Source organism: Cervus canadensis, chromosome 33 (assembly GCF_019320065.1).
Source record: "Cervus canadensis isolate Bull #8, Minnesota chromosome 33, ASM1932006v1, whole genome shotgun sequence".
NCBI classification, from domain to species: Eukaryota; Metazoa; Chordata; class Mammalia; order Artiodactyla; family Cervidae; genus Cervus; species Cervus canadensis.
In genome coordinates, this window is record NC_057418.1 from 3174891 (window position 1) to 3199115 (window position 24225).

At 38.4% G+C, this 24225-nt stretch overlaps 1 protein-coding gene across 3 annotated transcripts in view; it reads left to right on the forward strand.

Moving 5' to 3' along the window:
* Positions 1-865: 865 nt before the first annotated feature.
* The window catches only part of LAMA2 (laminin subunit alpha 2), a 693967-nt gene continuing 670607 nt past the window's right edge, over positions 866-24225 (forward strand). For 2 of the 3 annotated variants that reach the window (XM_043457137.1, XM_043457138.1), the window contains exon 1: positions 866-1103. In XM_043457137.1, the coding sequence (XP_043313072.1) occupies positions 977-1103 (127 nt within the window). In that variant the 5' untranslated portion in view covers positions 866-976. The remainder of the gene's footprint in view (positions 1104-24225) is intronic. The other variant, XM_043457134.1, reaches the window with a different exon arrangement.

Consider the following 24225-nt stretch of genomic DNA (forward strand, 5'->3'; position numbering starts at 1 on the left):
GCTGATGCCGGTAGCCCCTCCGCACTGGGTCAGCCAAAGAACACCCTGGATGTCTCATAAAAATCCAGTAAGGAGCTGCTCCAAATCTTATGAGAGCCACAGACCATGGAAAACACACACACACACAAACACAAAACTAGTAAGGAGCTGTCATCTGCACACGGGGTGGCAGAAACCCGTGCAGAAATTCTGCTGAGTTACAGGGAAGAAATGGGGACTCGAAGCAAGAGATTTTGAGTCTCAAGGGAAACGAAAAGACTTTTTATCCTCTTTGAATGCATGTTACCTGACTGAATGGAAAACCTTACCTTTTACCTTCACATTCGTCATAAACCTCACAGTGGATAAAGGGGGCTTGTTTTAGTTTGCGATCCCCTCCCCGCTCCCCGCTTGCTGCCTGGCCAGCGCTAAGTCTCCTGGCCTGATCGCCTCATCCAGCTCACCCTCGGCCTCCTAGCAGCCCGGCGGTCCTCTGTCCTTTGGGACAGCCTTGTCCCAGCGTGGATCACCTGGATGCCCAGTGCTCAGGCACAGCTCTGCCAGGCCTTTCTCACGAGGTCCCACCTTCTGAGCGTCGCTAAAGATCTGTGCTGATTTCCCACAAAATCGAATGCTTTCCACGTGGAGGGATTTCACGGATCCCAAAGTGGTCTCATATCAATGACTTCCTTTCACTGGAAGTTCAGCTAACAGATGAAGCCCGTCTTTTCTCGCAGTGAAGGACCTCGGCTATAGGAAAAGGCCTCTGACCGAGGACCCTTTAAGGGCCTGGGGGACGTCGGTGGGGCGAGGGCCCGGGAAGGGGCGGGCCGGGGAGTGTCTTCTTTCTCCCCCCACCCCCGGCCCGGGTGGGTGGGGGCTGGCTCCTTCCTTTAGCCCGCAGCTGCTGCTCTCTCAGCTTACTAGCCCGGGCCGGCAGACCGGGCGGCAGCGACTCCGGCTCCCGAAAAGTGAATCCGCTCGGGAGGCTACCGCAATGCCCCGAGCCTTCGGGGTGCTCCTGGCCCTGCTGCTCAGCGGAGGCCTCGGGGGCGGCCAGGCGCAGCGCCCGGAGCCGCCGCCGCAGCAGCATCGGCGGCAGCCACCGGCGCATCAGCAAAGAGGTACAGTCGAGGCAGCGGCTCCCGGTCACACGCTCTGTCGGGGCCCGCGGCCCTTCTCTGGTCCCTTCGTCCTACGCTTGCTGGAGAGGGACCGCTTTCTTGCTTTGCCTTGGGGAGCGCGCTTTGGGGCGAGAGGGTCTAAGTTTGATGCAAGTTCACTTTTAGCTCCCCGGGTTCACCCACCGTCTGCCTCCCTCCCTCCAAAGAAAACGGAGCGTTTTCATCTTCCATGCGTTTCTGGGTCGACTTGCTCTCACTGAACATCCTGCAAATTAATTTCCTAAGTCTTTCTAAGAGGCAAACTTTCAACCAATTAAAAAACTTGAAAAAGTTTCCCCAAATCCGTTTCCATCCCCGCAGAGAAAGATCTCCCAAGCTGTGGTTCCTCTTGGAGCTTTATGGAGGGCAGCTGATACATCTTTATTTTTAGAGACTTTTTTCTAACTCTTTGAACAGGGCGTGTAAAGGCGTTTTTTGTTGTTCAGTCGCTAAGTCGTTAACTATGTGGATTTTCTTCTTTCTTGGCAGTGGTGCCCCCAGACTCACCTTTTCTTTACCGACATCCTATTTTGGGTATGCTATTTTATTATAGTGAGATGCCTCCCCTTGCTTAAACACGGATGAAACCTCTATGTCATTTGTGTTTTAATTAAGACCACAGTGCCCAGATAATAACTCTTCACCTGACTTTGGAAAACAGTTATACTTAATGTAACGCAAATTACTCTCCTCAGAGCGCCTTAATGTTTATATGCATATGATTTCTGAAACTCTGGGGAGACTTTGCCGGGTTAGTTTATGGTCATGAATTTTAAAAAAAGTGCACGTGCAGCATTTAATACAATAATTTATAATACAGCATTTGAGCAGACTTTTCTGTAAGTTGGAAAACATGTATCAAAGTAAAGAAAAAGTTTAAGAAATATTTAAGGTTTGGTTTCAAACATCAAACTGTTTACCCTGAGAGCACAAAATCTGGAGATTAGTAGCTTTTGAAAGTTTTGATGAGACCGAATCTGCCAGAATTTTAAAGAATACTTATCCCTCTTTTAGTTAACTGGAATAAGCTATGTCAACATTTCTGATAGTTTTTCTGCTTGCAATCTAGCATTTCTAGCATTGCTACTTTATTTTAAAGGGAGAAAAAAAAAATGTACTCTAAGCTCCTAGCTATAATAATAACCCCTGATTAAAATTCCTAGAATAAAAATGACCTTACATTCACTATATAACTTTTTTTTTCCCTTCTATTTTGGCTTTTGCTTTTCTGAGAAGTCAAATGGGGTCAATGTGGCTTAATTAATAGAATTTATGAGAATGATTTTGAGAATATCTTTGGCAGCTGATTTAAAAAAGACCACTTTTAAATATTAACTTTACTCAGTTATGTGATGTTTTAACAAAACATAATACTTTAATGCTATTAGGAGCTGGGAGTGAAGATACCAAGATCACCAACCCTCTGTTCACTTGAAGCTCAAAGCCTGCGGAGTAGGGATCAAGTGGGTTCCTGAGTTTTCCATGGCACGGCCCCCCTTTTTCCTCTTAATCTCTCTCCTGTCTCCTTCCTCTCCCCAGTTTTATTTGAGGTAAAATTAACTCTGATTTCTATGGTCCAGGCACAAGATGAAATGAATTCAGAATGGAGAATTTATACTGCCATTCTGTTGAGACATCATTTGAACATTATGCACAATAAGGAATTCTGTGCAAAATAACTGTAATATAGAGTCCACTATACACTGCTATATTTTGTGTTCTAGCATCAATTATTGTGTGTTTTATAGATTATTTGCAATATATTTAGAGACTGGCTCGTGGATAAATGGCTAAAGCTTGTTAATATTAAAGTCTACATAAAATATATTTCATAATGCCTTAAATTTGTATAGTGCTTTATATTTTTAAAATACCTTACATATGTGAGATTATTTTACCTTCAGTCATTATTTATTGTTGGACAAATTTAAAACCTGAGGCTTGGAGTAACTGTGACTTAAGTTCATGCAACTGATAATAACTTAATTCTTAACCACCAAGAACACTTCTAGTATTGTTTATGCTCAAGTTCCCATTTTATGCTACAAAAGGTTTTTTTTCCATTAAATTTTTTGAGGCCATGTTTCCTTTTCAATGCTGCTCTGTTAAAGCAAGGTCTCAGTGAAGATTATTGGATATGAGTTTGATTGAAGAGGTGTTTTCTTGGCTATCATCAATTTTCTCTTTTCAATTATACTAGCACTGACCTTCCTGGCCAAGAATTAATTGTTTAGGATGAGTTCTGTTTTCCCTTATAGTATGGTACCAGTTTACTAAGAATGTTGACATGAAGAAACATTTTTAGATATTGTAACTAAGTTAGAAACTTAATCAGATTTTTTTGTTTTTTTTCTTGGAAATCTTGTGTAGTTTCTAGAACACAGTGAATTGTGGTATGAATAGTATTGACTCAGCAGGAAAGATATTCTAAGGAAATTCCTTAACTAAATTTAAGATTGACAGAATAGGAAAATGATGCAAAGTGGGTCTGTATTTCAGCAAGGCAGTAGATAAAATCTTATCCTGATATTTGTGTAAATGATGTGTGGAAATGGAAATGTAGGTAAATTGCAACTGAGTGAAAATAATTTCCAAAGACTATTGCATAGTAGATCAAGATTGAGCCAGGAAGAAGTCTTTAGGGCTGTGACAGAGGTTTCCTTATGTTCATTTGTCTTGGTAATGGCTTGATGGAAAATGTAATATCCAAGTTTATGACAACTGCCGGTATTCCAAAATTGATTTAGATGGCTAAGCTGGTGAGTATCAGCTTCAGGAATCTATAGAGGTCTCTATAGGCTGATCCATGAACAGAACCTACGTGGACTTGGTTTTGTTATTTGTATCCAGATGTTAAGTAATTTCATGTTGCCCTCTTCTAGACATTTATAGTGTACTTTATATGTACAGGAATGTGTACAAAGACAGGTTGAGAAAGGCAGTCTGAACTGCAGCCCGTTCAATATGAACATACAGTGTGATATGGTGACAGAATAATTAACTCATAAAAAACTTAGAAGCTGGTTGGTTGGTTGGTTTAGTACACATTTGAGTGCAGCATTGACAAATGGATGCAAATCCAGAGGAGGAAGAGCAGAAAGGTTAGAAGTCTGAAAAGATTTTTAAAGGAGGATTATTCCAAGTAAAGACTGCTAATTTGGAGAAAGACTTAGGAAGTCATAAGAGATATCCTTGAATTTTTGGAAGGGTTGTTATTTGGAAGAGAGACTAAAATTTTCTTTCTAAAGCCTGAATTTGAATGCATAGAAGAGTAAGACAAAGAGGGAGGTTTAAGTTAAATAAAATGGGAGGAGACCTCTCCTCCCTCCTCTCCCTTCCCTGTTCTGAGCTGTTCAGAAATAACTGGGCTGTGCTGGAACACCCAGCTTCTGGAAATGTCCGTGCAGTGATCAAATGTGCAACATGTCAGAGATGATTTAGATGGAATGCCTCTGCAGAAAGGAAGTTAAGACTCAAGTCTCCAGTCCTTAACCAAGTCCAAGATTCTAGAATTACATTCTATTGTTTTGAGAATGCATATGTGTATTTGAACTTCTGAATTCTTAAAAAATGTCAAGAAAATATTCAATGAATATAAATGTGTTTTTAGATGTCTTCTGAGATTTAAAATAAAAACATGTTTGAGATGATTGTCACTCATGTTTGGCAAGAATACTTAAAAATTTAATATGTAATTTCCACATCACCATAAATTGCACAGTTCTAAAACATCCTGTGCTATAAAATGTGAGAACACTTTATAAAATACCTGAGAACTTTTCAGGGGATTTATTGTGGCTGTAAAGCTGTAATTGATTTTTTTTTTTTTGGTATTTCCTTTTGTTACATATGGAACTTATTGGCTTGTTCACTACATATTGGCCTACTAGTTTGGTAAAAATGATTTATAACATGTAAAGTGTATGAGTAAGAATATGAACATATTCATATTCATTGACTGTTATATTATGGATGTGTTAGAATTTATTTAAATAACATACTTTATTCTTAAAATCTCACATATTGGTGTATGCAAATTGCTGATATATCTTATTCCTAAAATTTTTTTATTCTAAGATTTCCTGCAAAGTAATGAACTGAATCTGTATCAAGAGTTGCTTGGGATTATGAAAACCTTGCACATGCTTTGCCAATACTGTCTCTTTTTTTGTTTTTTATATTTAACATTTTATTGTATAAACAAATAGTATATTATTCTATGAACACTGTAATATGCACATGAGAAAGATATAGGACCTTTCTTGCAAAAGTTTGAATAAGGTTTTGTTATAATTCTAGTTAATATTTATTAATACACATCATACTCTTTTTATGATATATTAGCTGGGTCTCTCATTTTTTTATTTTAATTTTTTTATTTGGAGTATTATTGCTTTACAATGTTGTGGCAATTTTTGCTGTACAGTGAAGTGAATCAGCTATATGTATACATACATCCCCCCTCCCTTGAACATCCCTCTCAGCCCCTACATCCCACCCCTGTAGGTCATCTCAGAGCACCGAGCTAAGCTCCCTGTGCTATATAGCAGCTTCCTGCTGCTGCTGCTAAGTCGCTTCAGTTGTGTCCGACTCTGTGCGACCCCATAGACGGCAGCCCACCAGACTCCCCCATCCCTGGGATTCTTCAGGCAAGAACACTGGAGTGGGTTGCCATTTCCTTCTCCAATGCAGGAAAGCGAAGTCGCTCAGTTGTGTCCGATTCCTAGCAACCCCATGGACTGCAGCCCACCAGGCTCCACCGTCCTTGGGATTTTCCAGGCAAGAGTACTGGAGTGGGGTGCATTGCCTTGTCCACTAGCTATCTATTTTACACGTGGTAGTGTATATACCTCAGTCATATTCTCCTTGTTTGTCTCACCTTCTTCCCCTTCCCACCTGTGTCCACATATTTGTTCTCTGTGTCTGTGTCTCTATTCCTGGCTTGCAAACAGGCTCATCTATACCAACTTTCTATAGTCCATGCATACGAGTTTAATAGACAATGTTTGTTTTTCTCTTTTGACTTATTTAACTCAGTTTGACAGACTCTGCTGCTATGTCTTTGTCTCTATTCCTGGCTTGCAAACAGGCTCATCTATACCATCTTTCTATAGTCCATGCATACGAGTTAATAGACAATGTTTGTTTTTCTCTTTTGACTTATTTAACTCAGTTTGACAGACTCTGCTGCTATGTCTGTGTCTCTATTCCTGGCTTGCAAACAGGCTCATCTATACCATCTTTCTATATTCCATGCATACGAGTTAATATACAATGTTTGTTTTTCCCTTTTTGACTTATTTAACTCAGTTTGACAGACTCTGGGTCCATCCACATCACTATAAATGACTCAGTTTCTTTCCTTTTCATGGCTAAATAATATTTCATTGTATATTTGTTTCACATCTTCTTTATCTGTTCATCTGTTGATGGACATTTAGGTTGCTTTTATGTCTGGCTTTTATAAACAGTGCTGCAGTGAGCACTGGGTTGCGTGTGTCTTTTTGAATTATGGTTTTCTCAGAGTGTGTGCCCAGTAGTGGGGATTGCTGGCTCACATGGTAGTTTTATTGTTAGTGATTGAAGGAACCTCCATCCTGCTCTCAGTAGTATTTGTATTAATTTACATTCCCACTAACAGTGCAGGAGGGTTTCCCTTTTTCCACATCCTCTGCAGCATCTATAGTTTGTAGATGTTTTGATGATGACCAGTCTGGCAGATATGAGGTGATACATCATTGTAGTTTTGATTTGCATTTCTCTAACAATTAGTGATATTGAGCATTTTTTCATGGATTTGTTGGCATCTGTATGTCTTCTTTGGAGAAATGTCTATTTAGGTCTTCCACTCATTTTTGGATTGGGTTTTTTTTTATATATATTTAGCTGCTTGTATATTTGGAGATTAATCCTTTTTCAGATGCTTGGTTGCAAATATTTTCTCCCATTCTGAGGGTTGTCTTTTTGTCTTATTTATGGTTTCCCTTTGCTGTGCAAAAGCTTTTAAATTTAATTAGGTCGCATTTGTTTATTTTGTTCAATTGTTTCTTAATTCACTTCAGTTACTCTGAAGTGTAAGATGAGATGTCACCTCACTGTAGTGACTACACTTCTCACCTTCTTTAGATATAATTATTTAACAACTCAAATAGATACCCCAAGAGTTCTACCCAGATATGATTGCTGTAAGAAAAACATGGATTTTTTTCCCCCCAGGGGTGGGTTTTAGTTAAATAAGAAGGATTTCTGAAGTAGTAGAATTTGGAATTTTTACACCTTTCAGTTATACTGTAATAGCTGCTACTCAAAAAAATTTCCTTTTTTAGTAGATTTCCCAGTATTTTCTCTAGCCCCATTTATCTAAAGTAGATCATTGCCACTTTTTTTCTATTCATATTTTTTAATAAATACTGATTATTCATGGAAATGTCTAATGTGCTAGACTTTTCAATGTGGACCTCTGAGAATGAATCATTGTTTTTTCTTCTAGTCCAAATAGATTTAGCAGTGACCTATAAAAAGAAATTCATTTAAGCTTTATACGGGGTCTGACATCTCCTTTCATAATCTGCTTTAGAATTTTGGAACTACGATGGTGGGCCACAATGGAACAGAAGGAATCGAGGCCTATTGGGTCCAGAACAGGGAATACTAATTTCAGTTTAGCCTGTGCATAACAAGATTAGTGGTGTGGTTATCTGTCCTTATAGAGTCCAAAGGACTTATCAAATCACACGTGAGTCCAGCCAGCATTGGCTGTCCAGTAGGATTTTATCCTGTGGGTAGAACATGTCTGGAAGAGTTTCCAAGAGAGTACTTAAATAAAATAGGTGACTCCAGGCCATCTGTCCAATTTGCTTTGTGCCTTATTTACCACCTGGAGACCCTGTGGAAAAGATGAGGAAGAAAACGTTGTCAGTGGCCAAATTGTCCAGTTTCTAATCTGGAAGACTGGAGTTTAGGAGTCTTAGTCATAACTTTGAAATGGGTGGCTACGCAAGAACTAAGGCAGAAACCAACTGAGGTGAAAGGGAAAAGAAGGTGGGGTTAGAGAAGGACAGCGTTAGACAGGCACATGATTCTCCAAGACTCAGGCCAGGCTCAAGTATACCAGGCAGCCAGAAAGAAGATGGATTCTGGGCTGAGCCCATGGGTAACTCTGAATTCCAAGGCCAGAATTTGTGCCAGAAATTGGTGAGTTGGGCCTATGTGTATTGGAATATGGCTAAAGAATGATTGTATTCAGTGAGCAAAAGAGAGCTCCCCCCCCAACAACAAAAAAACCCCAAAATTCAACATATCCCTGCTTTTATGGAGTTTATATTCTAGTTGAGACAAATATGATGAATATATAATGAATAAGTAATATCATGAATACCTATATTGTGTAGAATGTAGCCAGTGATGGATTTCTGGACAAATACAACAAAGAGGAGTCAGGAGTTCTAAGAATGAAGGATGGTTTCTATTTTTAAATAGTGATAAAGGCTGACCTCACTGAGAAGGTCACCCTTGAGTGAACACTTGCCGGGTTGTGGGAATGATTAATACAGATATCAGCTGGAAGAGTTCTCTGAGCACAGGGAACAGGCTTACAAAGGTCTAAAGCACAATTTGAAGGGCTAGAGAGTAATGGGGGCTTGATCACTGTAAAGATTTTGCTTTTTAGTCTAACTCAGGTGGGTGGTACTGAAGAGTTTTGAGCAGAATAAAATGAATGAATTGAATAAATTAATATTTTTCATCTCAAGTAAGCTCTAATCCATTGGGCTAGACCCCCAGGATAAATGTAAGATTATTTTAAATTCATCTCCTGCCCCTAATTTTTTTTTTTTTTTTTTTTTGCTTTTGGCATCTCACTTCCATTCTACTATTAAAGAATATGAGTAGCTCAAAACTACTCAAGTTCGAGGAGCTTCTACATATCCTTTTATTTTGTCCCAGTGTTCCTAGAAATATGCCTTAGGTTTCTTGGAGCATTTTTAGTTAATGTACTCGTTTAAACAGAAATTATCTATGATCCCACATGGATATGTATGTACCTTTGAGTTCTCTTTTTTTTATCATTCATTTCAGTATCAGAGCTAAAGTTTAGGTACTATTATTAGAAATGACACAGTGATGTATTGATCTGATGACTTTTTTTATGAAAGGAACTTTGAAATGTTATCAATTTTTCTACAGTTAGAAGCACTCGATGCTCTGCTTCGATTTTTATAACTCCTTTAAGGATCTCTGTAAGTCTTGCAGTAATCTTTGGAATAAAGTAACTCAATTTTGGCCTGACCTAATTTTATCATTTAAAACAAACCATCTCTGTCTTCCTTCTTCGCTCCTCCCTCCCTTCCCTTTCTCACTACCTCTGCTTCTTTCCTTCCCTCAATCCCTTCCTCCCTCCCTTCCTTTTCCTTTAATATCCTGATTCTGAATACAATATGGTTTTCAAAGAGATGATTCTGACAAATTTAACTTTTTAGAAAGTATGAAAGGGTAAACTTCACCTAAATATTTCTTATTAAAAGTCACAGATAATTATAATCTAAAGATAGTTTTGAGACATAATCTAAAATTACAACCCCAATGTTCATCGCAGCACTGTTTATAATAGCCAGGACATGGAAGCAACCTAGATGCCCATCAGCAGACGAATGGATAAGGAAACTGTGGTACATATACACCATGGAGTATTACTCAGCCATTAAAAAGAATTCATTTGAATCAGTTCTAATGAGGTGGATGAAACTGGAGCCCATTATACAGAGTGAAGTAAGCCAGGAAGATAAAGACCAATACAGTATACTAACGCATATATATGGAATTTAGAAAGATGGTAATGATAACCCTATATGCAAAACAGAAAAAGAGACACAGATGTACAGAACAGACTTTTGGACTCTGGGGGAGAAGGCGAGGGTAGGGTGTTGCGAGAGAACAGCATCAAAACATGTATATTATCTATGGTGAAACAGATCACCAGCCCAGGTTGGATGCATGAGACAAGTGCTCGGGCCTGGTGCACTGGGAAGACCCAGAGGAATTGGGTGGAGAGGGAGGTGGGAGGAGGGATCGGGATGGGGAATACATGTAAATCCATGGCTGATTCATGTCAATGTGTGACAAAAAGCACTACAATATTGTAAAGTAATTAGCCTCCAACTAATAATAAAAAAAAAAGAAAAAGAAATATCATTATAAAAGGAAAAAAAAAATTACATTGCAAGTTAGGGGATTGCCTGCCAAAGATGTTTAATATGAATTAAAACATAGTATTTTTCCAGTCATCTTGAATGTGGATTTTAATATGGGAGCTTTATCTTGTTTGGCACATAACATTTAGAAGAAGATTGTAGAAGCTTGTCTATTAGTGGTTTCTTACTGATAATGCTGGCTTTCTGTAGCAGGCCTAATCTAGTACAAATAGCAAGTTAATCTGTGTAAATTCTGAATGATGAACACCTGAGCAGCTATTTCGTGCCTGGCTCTTGGGAGAGGCACCTTGTGGGGAGTTAATGACATCTCTCCTCTTATGGTCCTCTCAATTGACTACTGGGCTGTGTGATTTCCCAAGGCTCCTTGTTCAACTAGGTCTGAGTACCAGATGTTTAGATTGGTTTAATAGTATCTAGTGCATTGTAGGAGAAGGCGATGGCACCCCACTCCAGTACTCTTGCCTGGAAAATCCCATGGACAGAGGAGCCTGGTAGGCTGCAGTCCATGGGGTCGCTAAGAGTCGGACTCTTCACTTTCACTTTTCCTTTCATGCATCGAAGAAGGAAATGGCAACCCACTCCAGTATTCTTGCCTGGAGAATCCCAGGGACGGGGAAGCCTGGTGGGCTGCCGTCTGTGGGGTCGCACAGAGTCGGACACGACTAAAGTGACTTAGCAGCAGTGCATTGTGAGTGTTAACACATTCATTTACACAGCAAAAGTTTCTAACAGGTTAATATAATGATCCTCATTTTAGAGAAGGAGAAATTTGTCAAGGACAAACACATGTTCCACTGTTAGTTTTAGAAATGAGAATATGTTCCTGTTCTTGGTTTTGTGGACCCTAAGTTTTCATCTCTTTTGGAGCTTTAGATCCTTTCTGATCTTTTATAAAATACCTTAAAAATCATATTATCAGTTCTGAATTATGTTAGTAGTCTAGTCTTAAATTGAAGATTCACTAGGTCTTATGGAAGAACAAGAAAAATAAAACATATAGTCTTCAAAACTCATTTTCATTTAAACACACACAACTTAAAACTATGCAGAAATACACATGCATAATACTCAAAGCTATGCATAAATTTCAAAGTATCCATCAAATTTTAGTCTTTAAATTTTTAGGATTTGGATTATTGGGTGCTAGACTATAACAAAGTATTAATTGATTATTTCTGTAAGTCACCTTATAGAAATTACTTCAGTAGGCTAGAAGCAATTGTCTTTATAACAGATTCTTTAAAAATAGTTATTATATATGTCTGTGAATGAAAAGAGCAAGAATCAAACGATATACATAAGAATAAGAGCAGAGTTAATCTCAAAATTCCTTCTGAAAAGTGCAGAACCCTGGCATCTTCATAAAGAGATTTAAAGAGTTCTGTTTGAAGTCAAACCTCTCAGTTAAGACAGAAAATTGTGCAAACATCCTAGATTTTGAGAGGATTTGTATGTGTATCTATGTACTCATTACAGTTGAATACTATCAGTACTTAATATATTTAATATATTATTTGATTGTTTAATCATTAGATTTTCAGTTTTATAAGCAAAAATATAGAATAAAGGAATCTAAAAATTTTCAGGATTCTAAATTTTCAAAAAAAAACATAGTTGCCTTGATAAATGCTTATAGACCACAGAATAAGCTGTAAATGGGATCATTATAGTTTTCAGTCTGGTAGCTATACTGTTAAAACTCTAAAGTAGGTTGCTTGTAACATATAAGCTCCTATGATAAAGAGGAACTAAGGTTAGTCGAGTTTGCCACATCAAATATATTTTTTCAAAAGCCTGTAGTAGCTACCCCAATTTTCTGGCTTATTGCCTGCTATGCCTTTTTCAATTACCAAATGAGGCTGAAAGTGTGAAGGTGAATGCAAGTAGTGCAATTGTCATTTCAGGTAGCTGCTTCCCCTCATTGGTTTATTGTGAGGAGTATATAAAGCAATGAATATAAAGCATGGTGCATCTATTAGGGACTCAGTAAATGTGAATTTTCAAAGTGCCTCAAGAAAAATGAATTAAGTCTAAAAGTTGTCTTGGTGTCTCTGGCTTGAAGCAGCCTTTTTTTTCCTCCAGCACTGTGGCGTACCAAATTCAGCTGAGGCTGTTTATGAAAGTATTTGCTTATCTACTTGAAAATACAAATGTATGAATTCAATTTTAATTGGAATTTATGTTGTAGTATTTCACTATTGTGAACTTCATAGCTTAACTTACAAAAAAGACTCTTATTAACATATACTTTTTTTTTAAAGGTATAGTTGATTTACAGTATTGAGTTAATTTCTGCTGTACATCAAAGTGGTTCAGTTATATACACATGTATACATTCTTTTTATATTCTTTTCCGTTATGGTTTATCACAGGCTATTGAATATAGTTCCCTATGTTACACACTAAGGCCTGGTTGTTTATCCATTCTATATATACTAGTTTGCATCTGCTGATCCCAAACTGCCACTCCATCCCTCTCGACCGCTTCTGCCCGCTGGCAACCACAGGTCTGTTCTTTACAACATATATTTCTTTATGTCTTCAATTTCCATATATATTCCTCTGCTTTGGAGATAACTTGGATTAGCAGAAAAAGTATAGACTTGGGAGATGGAAGAATTGGATTCATAGCCATGTTGACACTTTTCTTACTGAGACCAAAAACCTGAGTCAACAGAGTTTAAATTTTCCATTAGTAAAATAGAATTATGCTAGATAATATTTGTGAAAACTGTTGTTGTTGTTCAGTCACTAATTCATGTCCAACTCTGTGTGACCCCATGGACTGAAGCATACCAGTCCTTCCTGTCCCTTACCATCTCCTGGAATTCACCCAAGTTTATGTCCATTGAATCGGTGATGCCATCCAACCATCTCATCCTCATTTGTGAAAATACTTGGCAGTTAATCAGTAAATGTTAGCCAGTTTCTTCCTTCTTTTATTACCTGATCACAAAATCAAAATGATATTTTCAGTGCATATAACACCTCTTTTGCTTTGTGAAAGTCACTCAGTCATGTCCAACTCTTTGCAACCCTATAGACTGTAACCTGCCAGGCTCCTCTGTCCATGGAATTCTCCAGGTGAGAATACTGGAGTGGGTAGCCGTTCCCTTTTCTAGGGGATCTTCCCAACCCAAGGATCGAACCCAGTTCTCCCACACTGCAGATGGATTCTTTACCGTCTGGATTGTTTACCATCTGAGCCACCAGGGAAGCCCCTAGAAACGCACCTTCCCTGACCGGTGACTGGTGTTGGGGCCACAGCGGTGAAAGGACCGAATCATGGCCACTAGACCACCAGGACCTTCTGCTTTAGAAGAGCAAAATATTCTACAAGTAGACCCTAAGAGCTTATAGATGACAAACTATTCATGTCACTACAGAACAGTTGAAGAATTCTATCAAGGTCACCCAAGTCAGTAATAGAGGTAGGAAGAAACACAAAGTCCTATAATTAGCTAATGTTTATGCTAGTAGCCCAATATGAGAACTTATTTAAGCAGGCAAAAAAATGGAAATTTTAGTAGTACTTTGTGGCTATTTATATTTCAATTATAATATAATAAACTTTTAAAAGGAATTTCTCATTTTTTGACATGAATTTGTTAGGGATTGATAAACTACTTTTTAAAGAACTCAATGTATGTATGGCACATGACAAGTGCTTCATAAAGATTAGTTATTATTTTCAACCTATGAAGCATCTGTCTTCATTAACATCTTCTTGGGTAGAGGTGACAATTCAGTATGTTTGCCACACAGTGGGAATTAATTTTAGGATGGTCTTCAATGAAAAGTCTAATTGAATTGTCAAAAAGCTCTCAGTATAGACTCTCTTTATTTGGAATCTCTCTATTCACTATGGTGAAAAACCAGTCTGAATTGGGAGAAGTTTTAGTTTGTCTACCTGTGAAGTAAGTCTAATGGTAAATTTCTGAAACAAACAAACAAAAACTACCTCAGGAAATCATGTAACCCAAACAGATCCCTAGGAAAACCTGCTTTTTTAAACTTGGGGACGTCAGATTTTGAAGAAAGAAAAAAAATCAGACAAAACACTTCCTAGGACTCGGCTGTAAAGAACCTGCCTGCAATGCAAGAGACCTGGGTTGGATCCCTGGGTCAGGAAGATCCCTTGGAGAAAGAAATGGTAACCCATTCTGGTATTTTTGCCTGGGAAACCCCGTATACAGAGGAGCCTGGCAGTCTATGGTTCAGGGGGCCATAAAGAGTCGGACACAATTTAGCGACTAAACAACAGACTTGCTATAGTCTCCTTCCCTATTTAAAAAGTTTCAATCATGTTTAACATGTAATTTACAACTAGTTAATTTTTCACCGTGGTAAATTGGAAAAAAAATCATTGGATTTGTAATTGGAACTCCAGGATACAAGTTTTGCCTCTAGTCCTTGCTAAAACTGTGACCTTAAACAATAGTTTAGATTCATTTAACTATTCTGAAATTCAATTGCCATCTATTAATAAAGAAAAATTGAGAACATGATGTTCAACTCTTATCTCATGGGGTTGTTGTAAGGGTTACATAAACTATGCCATACAAATAGTATTGTTAATAATACTACTCTGTATTATGATAAATGATAGGTTTGTTCAAAGGCATTGTTGCCATATAAAGTTTTTCTTCACTCCTTTCCTTGAGTTTTTTCCCTTAGTGACTCTTAATACACTTAGTTCTTCTGTATAGAAAACCTTGGCACATCCTCCTTTTATCTTTATTTACTTACTTATTTTTTGCCACATACCTCCCAGTAACACAGAAAAAGTAAATTGGTGTGGAAAGGAAATATTTAAAATGCATATCCTATCTTCATTGGTTTTGCAAATAGTTACAGATACACTTTGTATGTAGACATGATATGTTGAAAAATTCTTCAAAATACTTTTTATTTCTTTTTACTATCTTTCTCAAGTTTATACAAAATATTTTTCAGTCAACTTTCAAGGGCAGATTTTATCCACAGGTTTCCTAGTATGTGCTACCTAAGATGTTCTGAGAAAGCAAAACTGTCCTAAGTTTCCATATTCATCCAGGAGTCCATAGTTTAAGGTCAAAGTTGGCTCATGTATATAATGAGTCTAACCTCTTTATGATTTTCATTTATGTAATAAGTTGAATGATGAATCCAATGTTGTACAAACTTCAAGAGCTGTTTTTATTTCAGAAAGCTAGAAGGGCATATAATTAACTAGTTACTCTTTCAAGATCTTCAGCTGTGTAATGGTTAGAAATTAATATGGTAAGTTTCATAATAATGGAACTTTTAAATTTTACTGCTCTTTTCTTGTCTTTTGACTGGCATATGGTAGGCACACAATAAAAATTGTAAAATGAAGCTACTCTTTTTGGGCAGACTAAAGGAATTGCCTTTAAAAATTACTGTACATGTACTATATTTCCTAATGCTTTTATCATTAGAATGAGTATTTTTATAAGATATACATTTCAAAAAATACTGGAACACAGTATGTGCAATTAAGAGGTGTTGTTATTGATGCCACTAATGTGATAAATAAAATATTTTAGAATGCTTTTTATGCTTTTGAGGCATACTTTCTTTCTTAGGATATTCCAGTAAGAGCTGAGCAATTTTTAAGCTTTGGATGAGGAATGCATATTTCTTTGCTTAGTCAGAACTTTTCTGTGTGTGAAGTCTTTTTTGGATGAGGATTGTAATATATAAGATTAAAATGTTTACCAGCTATCATTTGAAATATATATTAGACACTAATATTTCAGGTTCTCCAGCAGTTTTGTCCCTAACACTTCAACATTTTCTAAGCTTATCATTTGGAATCTAAGCTTATCATCATTCTAAGCTTATCTTTTTTACCTTTTCCAAATTGATCTGTTTTCACCCATTTTTTTTTCCAAAAAGGTAATCTTCACCCTCTATGCCTTTACTGACCTCTTTGAGCCATCAAGAAATCTTTCCTTTTCTTCAGCACACCCTACTTTTCAGCATGCTTCTTTCTCTTATCTTTTTAAGATGGAGTTAAAAGCACATTTCCTCCAAGTCCTCAGGTGTGAATACACCTCTGATCACTTCTGTAACTTTAGCCCCACTTATCATTATGTATAGTGTGAAAATATTCATCCTATTGTATACGTAAATTTTTCTTAGGTTTCTTGATTGATTTCTGTGTTTATGAGCTGAGAGGGTGGGAGGGAGGAGTAGGAACTTCTGTTGCAATTAGGTATGTTTTCTTCCTTTTAATACCAGATGAATTCCTAGTCTATAAGAACTCATCAGGCCATGGCAATACTTTCAATTGAGAATTTACTTAAAGGAAATAGAAAAGTGACATGCTACTCCAATCTTTATTCTCTCGGTGTATATTATTCATAGATGAAGAAACAGTAAAGTGATTGAAATGACAATATAAATCAAATAATAAAAACACTCGGCACTCAACTATTTTTTTTCAACACTATAGAATTATTAGCATACTGGAAAATTTCTTTCAAGTTAACTATTGCACTATAACTGGGAATGAATATTAAACACTTTAAAAATTTCTGTTCAGCAATTAATATAAATTTAACAGAGCAGATCCTAAAAACTAAATTTAAGTAAGCACATACCATGGTTATCATGATGTCTATAGAGAGGTACAGGTGAGCGGTGGACTGCCGCAGGGGCAGGGGCTCTGGGTGCAGCAGACCTGGGTGTGGCGTAAACCCTCTTGGAGGAGGTTGCCATCAACCCCACCGTTGAGCTGCCAGAACTTACACAGGACTGGGAAAACAGACTCTTCGAGGGCACAGACAGAACCTTGTGTGCACCAGGACCCAGGAGAAAGGAGTAGTGATCACACAAGAGACTGACCCAGATTTGCCTGTGAGTATCCAAGAGTCTCCTGCAGAGGTGTGGGTCGGCGGTGGTCTGCTGCAGGGTTGGGGTCCCTGGCTGCAGCAGTGCATGCTTGGGGCCTTTTGAAGGAGGTTGCCATTATCTTCATTACCTCCATCATGGTTTGTCCCCAGGTAAATAACAGGGAGGGAACACAGCCCTACTCATCAATAGAAAGCTGGATTAATATTTACTGAACACAGCCCCGCCAATCAGAACAAGACCCAATTTCCCCCTCAGTCTCTAAACCTCTTACCCTTCTCCATCAGAGGGCAGACAGACTGAAAACCACAATCACAGGAAACTAACCAATCTGATCACATGGACCACAGCCTTGTCTAACTCAATGAAACTATGAGCCATGCCCTGTAGGGCCATCAGAGATGGACAAGTCATGGAGGAGAGTCCTGACAAAATGTGGTCCTCTGGAGAAGGGAATAGTAAACTGCTTCAGTATTCTTGCCTTGAGAACCCCATGAACAGTGTGAAAGGGCAAAAAGATAGGACACTGAAAGATGGACTCCCCAGGTAAGTAGGTACCCAATATGCTACTGGAAATCAGTGGAGAAATAAATCCAGACAGAATGAAGAGATGGAGCCAAAGCAAAAACAACACCCAGTTGTGGATGAGACTGGTGATGGAAGTAAAGTCCAACGCTGTAAAGAGCAATATTGCATAGGAACCTGGAATGTTAGGTCCATGAATCAAGGCGAATTGGAAGTGGTCAAACAGGAGATGGTAAGAGTGAACATTGACATTTTAGGAATCAGTGAACTAAAATGGACTGGAATGGGTGAATTTAACTCATATGACCATTATATCTACTACTGTGGGCAGGAAATCCTCAGAAGAAATAGAGTAGCTATCATAGTCAACAAGAGTCCAAAATGCAGTACTTGGATGCAATATCAAAAACCACAGAATGATCTCTGTTCGTTTTCAAGGCAAACCATTCAATATCATAGTAATCCAAGTCTATGCCCTGACCAGTAATTCTGAAGAAGCTAAAGTTGAATGGTTCTATGAAGACCTAGAAGACCTTCTAGAACTAACACCCAAAAAAGATGTCTTTTTCATTATAGAGGACTGGAATGCAAAAGTAGAAAGTCAAGAAATACCTGGAGTAATAGGCAAATTTGGCCTTGGAGTACAGAATGACGCAGGACAAAGGCTAATAAAGTTTTGCCAAGAGAATGCATGGGTCATAACAAACACCCTCTTCCAACAATACAAGAGAAGACTCTACACAAGGACATCACCGGATGGTCAATACCGAAATCAGATTGATTATATTCTTTGGAGCCAAAGATGGATAACCTCTATAGAGTCAGCAAAAACAAGACCGGGAGCTGACTGGCACAGACCATGAACTCCTTATTGCCAAATTCAGACTTAAATTGAATAAAGTAGGGAAAACCACTAGACCATTTAGGTATGACCTAAATCAAATCCCTTGTAATTACACAATAGAAGTGACAAATAGATTCGAGGAATTAGGTATGGCAGAGTGCCTGAAGAACTATGGACGGAGGTTCCTGACATTGTACAGGAGGCAGGGTTCAAGATCATCCCCAATGAAAAGAAATACAAAAAGGCAAAATGGTTGTCTGAGGAGGCCTTACAAATAGCTGTGAAAAGAAGGAAGCAAAAAGCAAAGGAGAAAAGGAAAGATATACCCATTTTGAATGCAGAGTTCCAAAGAATAGCAAGGAGAGATAAGAAAGCCTTCCTCAGCGATCAATGCAAAGAAACAGAGGAAAACAGTAGAATGGGAAGACTAGAGATCTCTTCAAGAACATTAGAGATACCAAGGGAACATTTCATGCAAAGATGGATTTGATAAAGGACAGAAATGGTATGGACCTAACAGAAGCAGAAGATATTAAGAAGAGGTGTCAAGAATACACAGAAGAACTATACAAAAAAGCTCTTGATGACCCAGATAATCATGATGGTGTGAGCACTCACCTAGAGCCAGACATCCTGGAATGTGAAGTCAAGTGGGCCTTAGTACGCATCACTATGAAGAAAGCTACTGGAGGTGATGGAACTCCAGTTGAGCTATTTCGAATCCTAAAAGATGATGCTGTGAAAGTGTTGCACTCAATATGTTGGCAAATTTGGAAAACTCAGCAGTGGCCACGGGACTGGAAAAGGTCAGTTTTCATTCCAATCCCAAGAAAAGGCAATGCCAAAGAATGCTCATACTACTGCCCAATTGCACTCATCTCACATTCTAGCAAAGTAATGCTCAAAATTTTCCAAGCCAGGCTTCAACAGTATGTGAGCTGTGAAATTCCAGACATTTAAGCTGGTTTTAGAAAAGACAGAGGAACCAGAGAACAAATTGCCAACATCTGTTGGATTGTAGAAAAAGCAAGAGAGTTCTGGAAAACATCTTCTCCTTTATTGACTATGCCAAAGCCTTTGACTATGTGGACCACAACAAATTCTGGAAAATTCTGAAAGAGATGGGAATATCGGACCACCTGATCTGCCTCCTGAGAAATCTGTATGCAGGTCAAGAAGCAATAGTTAGAACTGGACATGGAAAAACAGACTGGTTCCAAATCGAGAAAGGAGTACGTCACAGCTGTATATTGTCACCCTGCTTATTTAACTTATATGCAGTGTACATCCTGAGAAATGCTGGGCTGGATGAAGCACAAGCTGGAATCAAGCTTGCTGAGAGAAATATCAATAACCTCAGATATGCAGATGACACCACCCTTATGACAGAAAGTAAAGAAGAACTAAAGAGCCTCTTGATGAAAGTGTAAGTGGAGAGTGAAAAAGGTGGCTTAAAACTCAACATTCAGAAAACTGAGATCATGGCATCTGGTCCCATCACTTCCTGGAGAATAGATGGGGAAACAGAGGAAACTCTGACAGACTTTATTTTTTTGGGCTCCAAAATCACTGCAGATGGTGACTGCAGCCATGAAATTAAAAGACTCTTACTCCTTGGAAGAAAAGTTATGACCAACCTAGACAGCATATTAAAAAGCAGAGACATTACTCTGCCAACAAAGGTCAGTCTAGTCAAGGCTATGGTTTTTCCAGTTGTCATGTATGGATGTGAAGTTGGAATATAAGGAAATCTGAGTGCCAAAGAATTAATGCTTGTGAACTGTGGTGTTGGAGAAGACTGTTGAGAGTGCCGTAGACTACAAGGAGATCCAGCCCGTCCATCCTAAATGAAGTCAGTCCTGAATATTCATTGGAAGGACTGATGCTGAAGCTAAAACTCCAATACTTTGGCCACCTGATGCAAAGAGCTGACTTATTTGAAAAGACCCTGATGCTGGTAAATATTGAAGGCAGGAGGAGAAGGGGACGACAGAGGATGTTGAGATGGTTGGATGGCATCACCGACTCAATGGATGTGAGTTTGAGTAAACTTGGAGTTAGCATTGGACAGGGAGGCCTGGCGTGCTGCAGTTCATGGGGTCACAAAGAGTCAGACACAAATGAGCAACTCAACTGAACTGACTAAGAGAAAATCAAATTCTTTCTGATGGACTTAATTACAGCCTCCTGTTTCACCGTGCTGTTCTCATATGCTTTATATTTGTGTAGCATCTGGTATCTAGGATGTTTTATTTTTTCACCACCATTTCTGTGCCTCCACGCAAAGCTTTTGAGTCTTGTATGTAGCAGTGTACTCCTAGATTTGGAGTAACATGGGTGTCAGTACTTAAAATGAATGACTGAAGTTGATAAAAGTAAGAATGAATAGAAATAGAATCCCAGAGTTTCTAAATCCCAGACATGCATTTCAGTTTTATATAAACCTTCTCTCTAATATAGAAAGTAGCAGTGTTTAAATGGAGAAAGCAATATAAAAACTGAAGCTTTGTAACAGTTTAGGGAGGGTAGGGTTAAACACTGACTCTATAGATAATCTATAAAAAGTTTTTTTGATTCAGTCAAAAAAATGATGGTTTCTCATGTTTTCCAGAGAGAAACATTCATTATTTTTTCTGTGTGTTTAAGATAATTTTTACTTCTTCTGTCACTTAATTGTATCATTTAATTGATTTTTTTAACATTCTGTTCATAAATATGATCAGATACAGCTTAGGATATATATGCCAAATTGTCTCATATTAATATACATGCCTTTTTATCTTTCCAGTAGACTTGTGTATAGTTTCATATATTAAGGAATTATAAACTGAATTTATTATAATTCACTGAGTAAAATATTGATTTTAAAATCTAATGTTATTTTGAATATCCCCTTTGAGAGACATTGGAGACTTATAGTGAAGTCATCATTTCACTAAGATTTCTTTCTAATAAGACATTCACATTACTGGAATTATATTTTATGCATTACATTCCATTGACATAATTTTAAATTTCCATTCTACTTCACTATAAATGGAATTTCATTATATGTAACCCACAATAAGTGGGTTACAGTATCGTTGACATTTAGTAGGATTACAGATCTTGGTGCCTTTGTACACTCTGCATTAAAATGCATTATGTGTGTTTTCAGTTCTGTTTCAAAGAAACTACTATTGATTTACATAGTTGTTGTATAGAAAAATTCTGTTAAACTCCATTGCTTAATTTCATGGTGGTGTTTTTTTTCTTTTTCCTTTCTAAAACCATTTGAAATATTTCTTAGTGTATTTTGCAACTATTGGATAAAAATGAGATAAAACTTACGGATTATAAATATATTTGTGGGAGTTTCCTCTAACAGTAGGTCTTTATAGAGTCTTTGTGGATCTTAAGCTGTAATTGTAGTTTTCTCTTGTTAACTGTCTTTTATTCTATATTTTATTATGAAAGTTCTTGTAGAAAATGAAGTATTTTACATAGTGCTGAGAAAGCCTTTCTCTTCTAAAGAGTGAAATTAAAATATTTCTTTTGTTTCAAGCTCAGGGGAGAGATCTTAGTGAGAATAGACTCTTTCATCTGGAGATCTGTTTCAGGGATTTGAAAGCAGAGCTACTGCTGTGGAGGCAGCAGAATGGGTGGGCTGAGTTGAAGAAGGTGACAAAGACAGTGGACTTTGGTTCTAAGAGGCCTGGTGTTGAGACCTCCTTATCTGTTAACATAGATAATAATCTCAGATGTAGGTATCCAGTTGCAGATAATCCTTTCTTTTTTTTTTTTTTTTTTGGTAAGGAGTGTTAGACTCAAAGGGGAAATTGCCCTAGAACAGTCTAAAAGCCATTAATTCTAGAACTATTTCCTCAAAGATGTGGGACCCAGGGATGACCAAGGCATGGGACACATCAACTCAGTTCAGTTTGAGGGGAGGAACATTTAAAATTCAACTAGGACTTCCCTGGTAACTCAGCTGGTAAAGAATCCACCTGCAATGCAGGAGACACTAGTTTGATTCCTGGATTGGGAATATCCCCTGGAGAGGGGATAAACTACCCAATCCAGTATTCTTGGGTTTCCCTGGTGGCTCAGACACTAAAGAATCTGCCTGCAATGCGGGAGACCTGGGTTCGATCTCTGGGTTGGGAAGATCCTCTGGAGGAGGGCATGAAAACCTACTCTAGTATTGTTGCCTCAAGAATCACCATGGAAGAGGAGCCTGGCAGGCTACAGTCCATGGGGTCGTAGAGTTGGACACAACTGAACGACTAAGCACATAGGTCAAGATCATCTGCTACAGCTGTTTTTAAACTTTCCCACACTTCTTCTTTATACTCTTTCTGTGGGGAGTGTTAGTAACCACCTTGAAAGAGAGCTTTATATTTAATCATTATGCCACCCCTAGTCTTAGTTTTCCAGCTTGGTTTGGATGTATCCAGTTTGTAACTTATGGTAACAGATTTGGAATAGACATGCCCTTGTAGTTGTTCAGTCACTAAGTCATGTCTGACTCTTTGCTACCCCATGGACTGCAACACACTAGGCTTCCCTATCCTTCATTACCTTCCAGAGATTGCTCAAACTCATGTCCATTGAGTCAGAGATGCCATCCAACCATCTCATCCTCTGCACCCCCATCTCCTCATTCCCTTAATCTTTCCCAGAATCAGAGTTTTTTCCAATGGGTAGACTCTTCACATCAGGTGGCTAGATTATTGGAGCTTTAGCATCCATCCTTCAAAAGAATATTCAAGGTTGATTTTCTTTAGGATTGACTGGTTTGATCTCCTTGCAATCCAAGGGACTCTCCAGTGTCTTCTCCATCACCACAGTTCAAAAGCATCAATTCTTTGGTGCTCAGACTTATTTATGGTTCAACTCTCACATCCGTACATGACTACGGGAAAAACCACATCTCTGACTATGCAGACCTTTGTCAGCAAAGTGATGTTTCTGCTTTGAATACACTGTCTGTTTGTCATATCTTTCCTTCCAAGGAGCAAGTGTCTTTTAATTTCATTACTGCAGTCACTGTCTGCAGTGATTTTGGAGCTTAGGAAAATAAAATCTGTTCACTTTTTCCCATTTTCCCCCACTGCTTCCACTTTTTCCCCTTCTATTTGCCATGAAGTCATGGGACCAGATGCCGTGATCTTATTGTTTTGAATGTTGAGTTTTAAGCCAGCTTTTTCACTCTCTTCTTTCACCCTCATCAGGAGGCAAGATAGTTCCTCTCCACTTTCTCCCACTAGAGTGGTGTCATCTGTATACCTGAGGTTGTTGATATTTCTCCTGGCAAGCTTGATTCCAGCTTGTGCTTCATCTAGCCTGGCATTTCACATGATGTACTCTGCATGGGGGTGGTGGTGGTTTTAGTCACTGAGTCGTGTCCAACTCTTGCGACCCCATGGACTGTAGCCTGCTAGGTTCCTCTGTCTCTAAGATTCTCCAGGCAAGAATGGAGTGGGTTGCCATTTCTTTCTCCAGGGGATCTTCCCAGCCCATGAATTGAACCCAGGTCTCCTGCATTGCAGGCAGATTCTTCACCACCTGAACTAGGAGGGAAGCCCCACATAAGTTAAATAAGCAGAGTGACAGTGTACAGCCTTATCATACTCCTTGCCCAGTTTTGAACCAGTCTATTCATGTC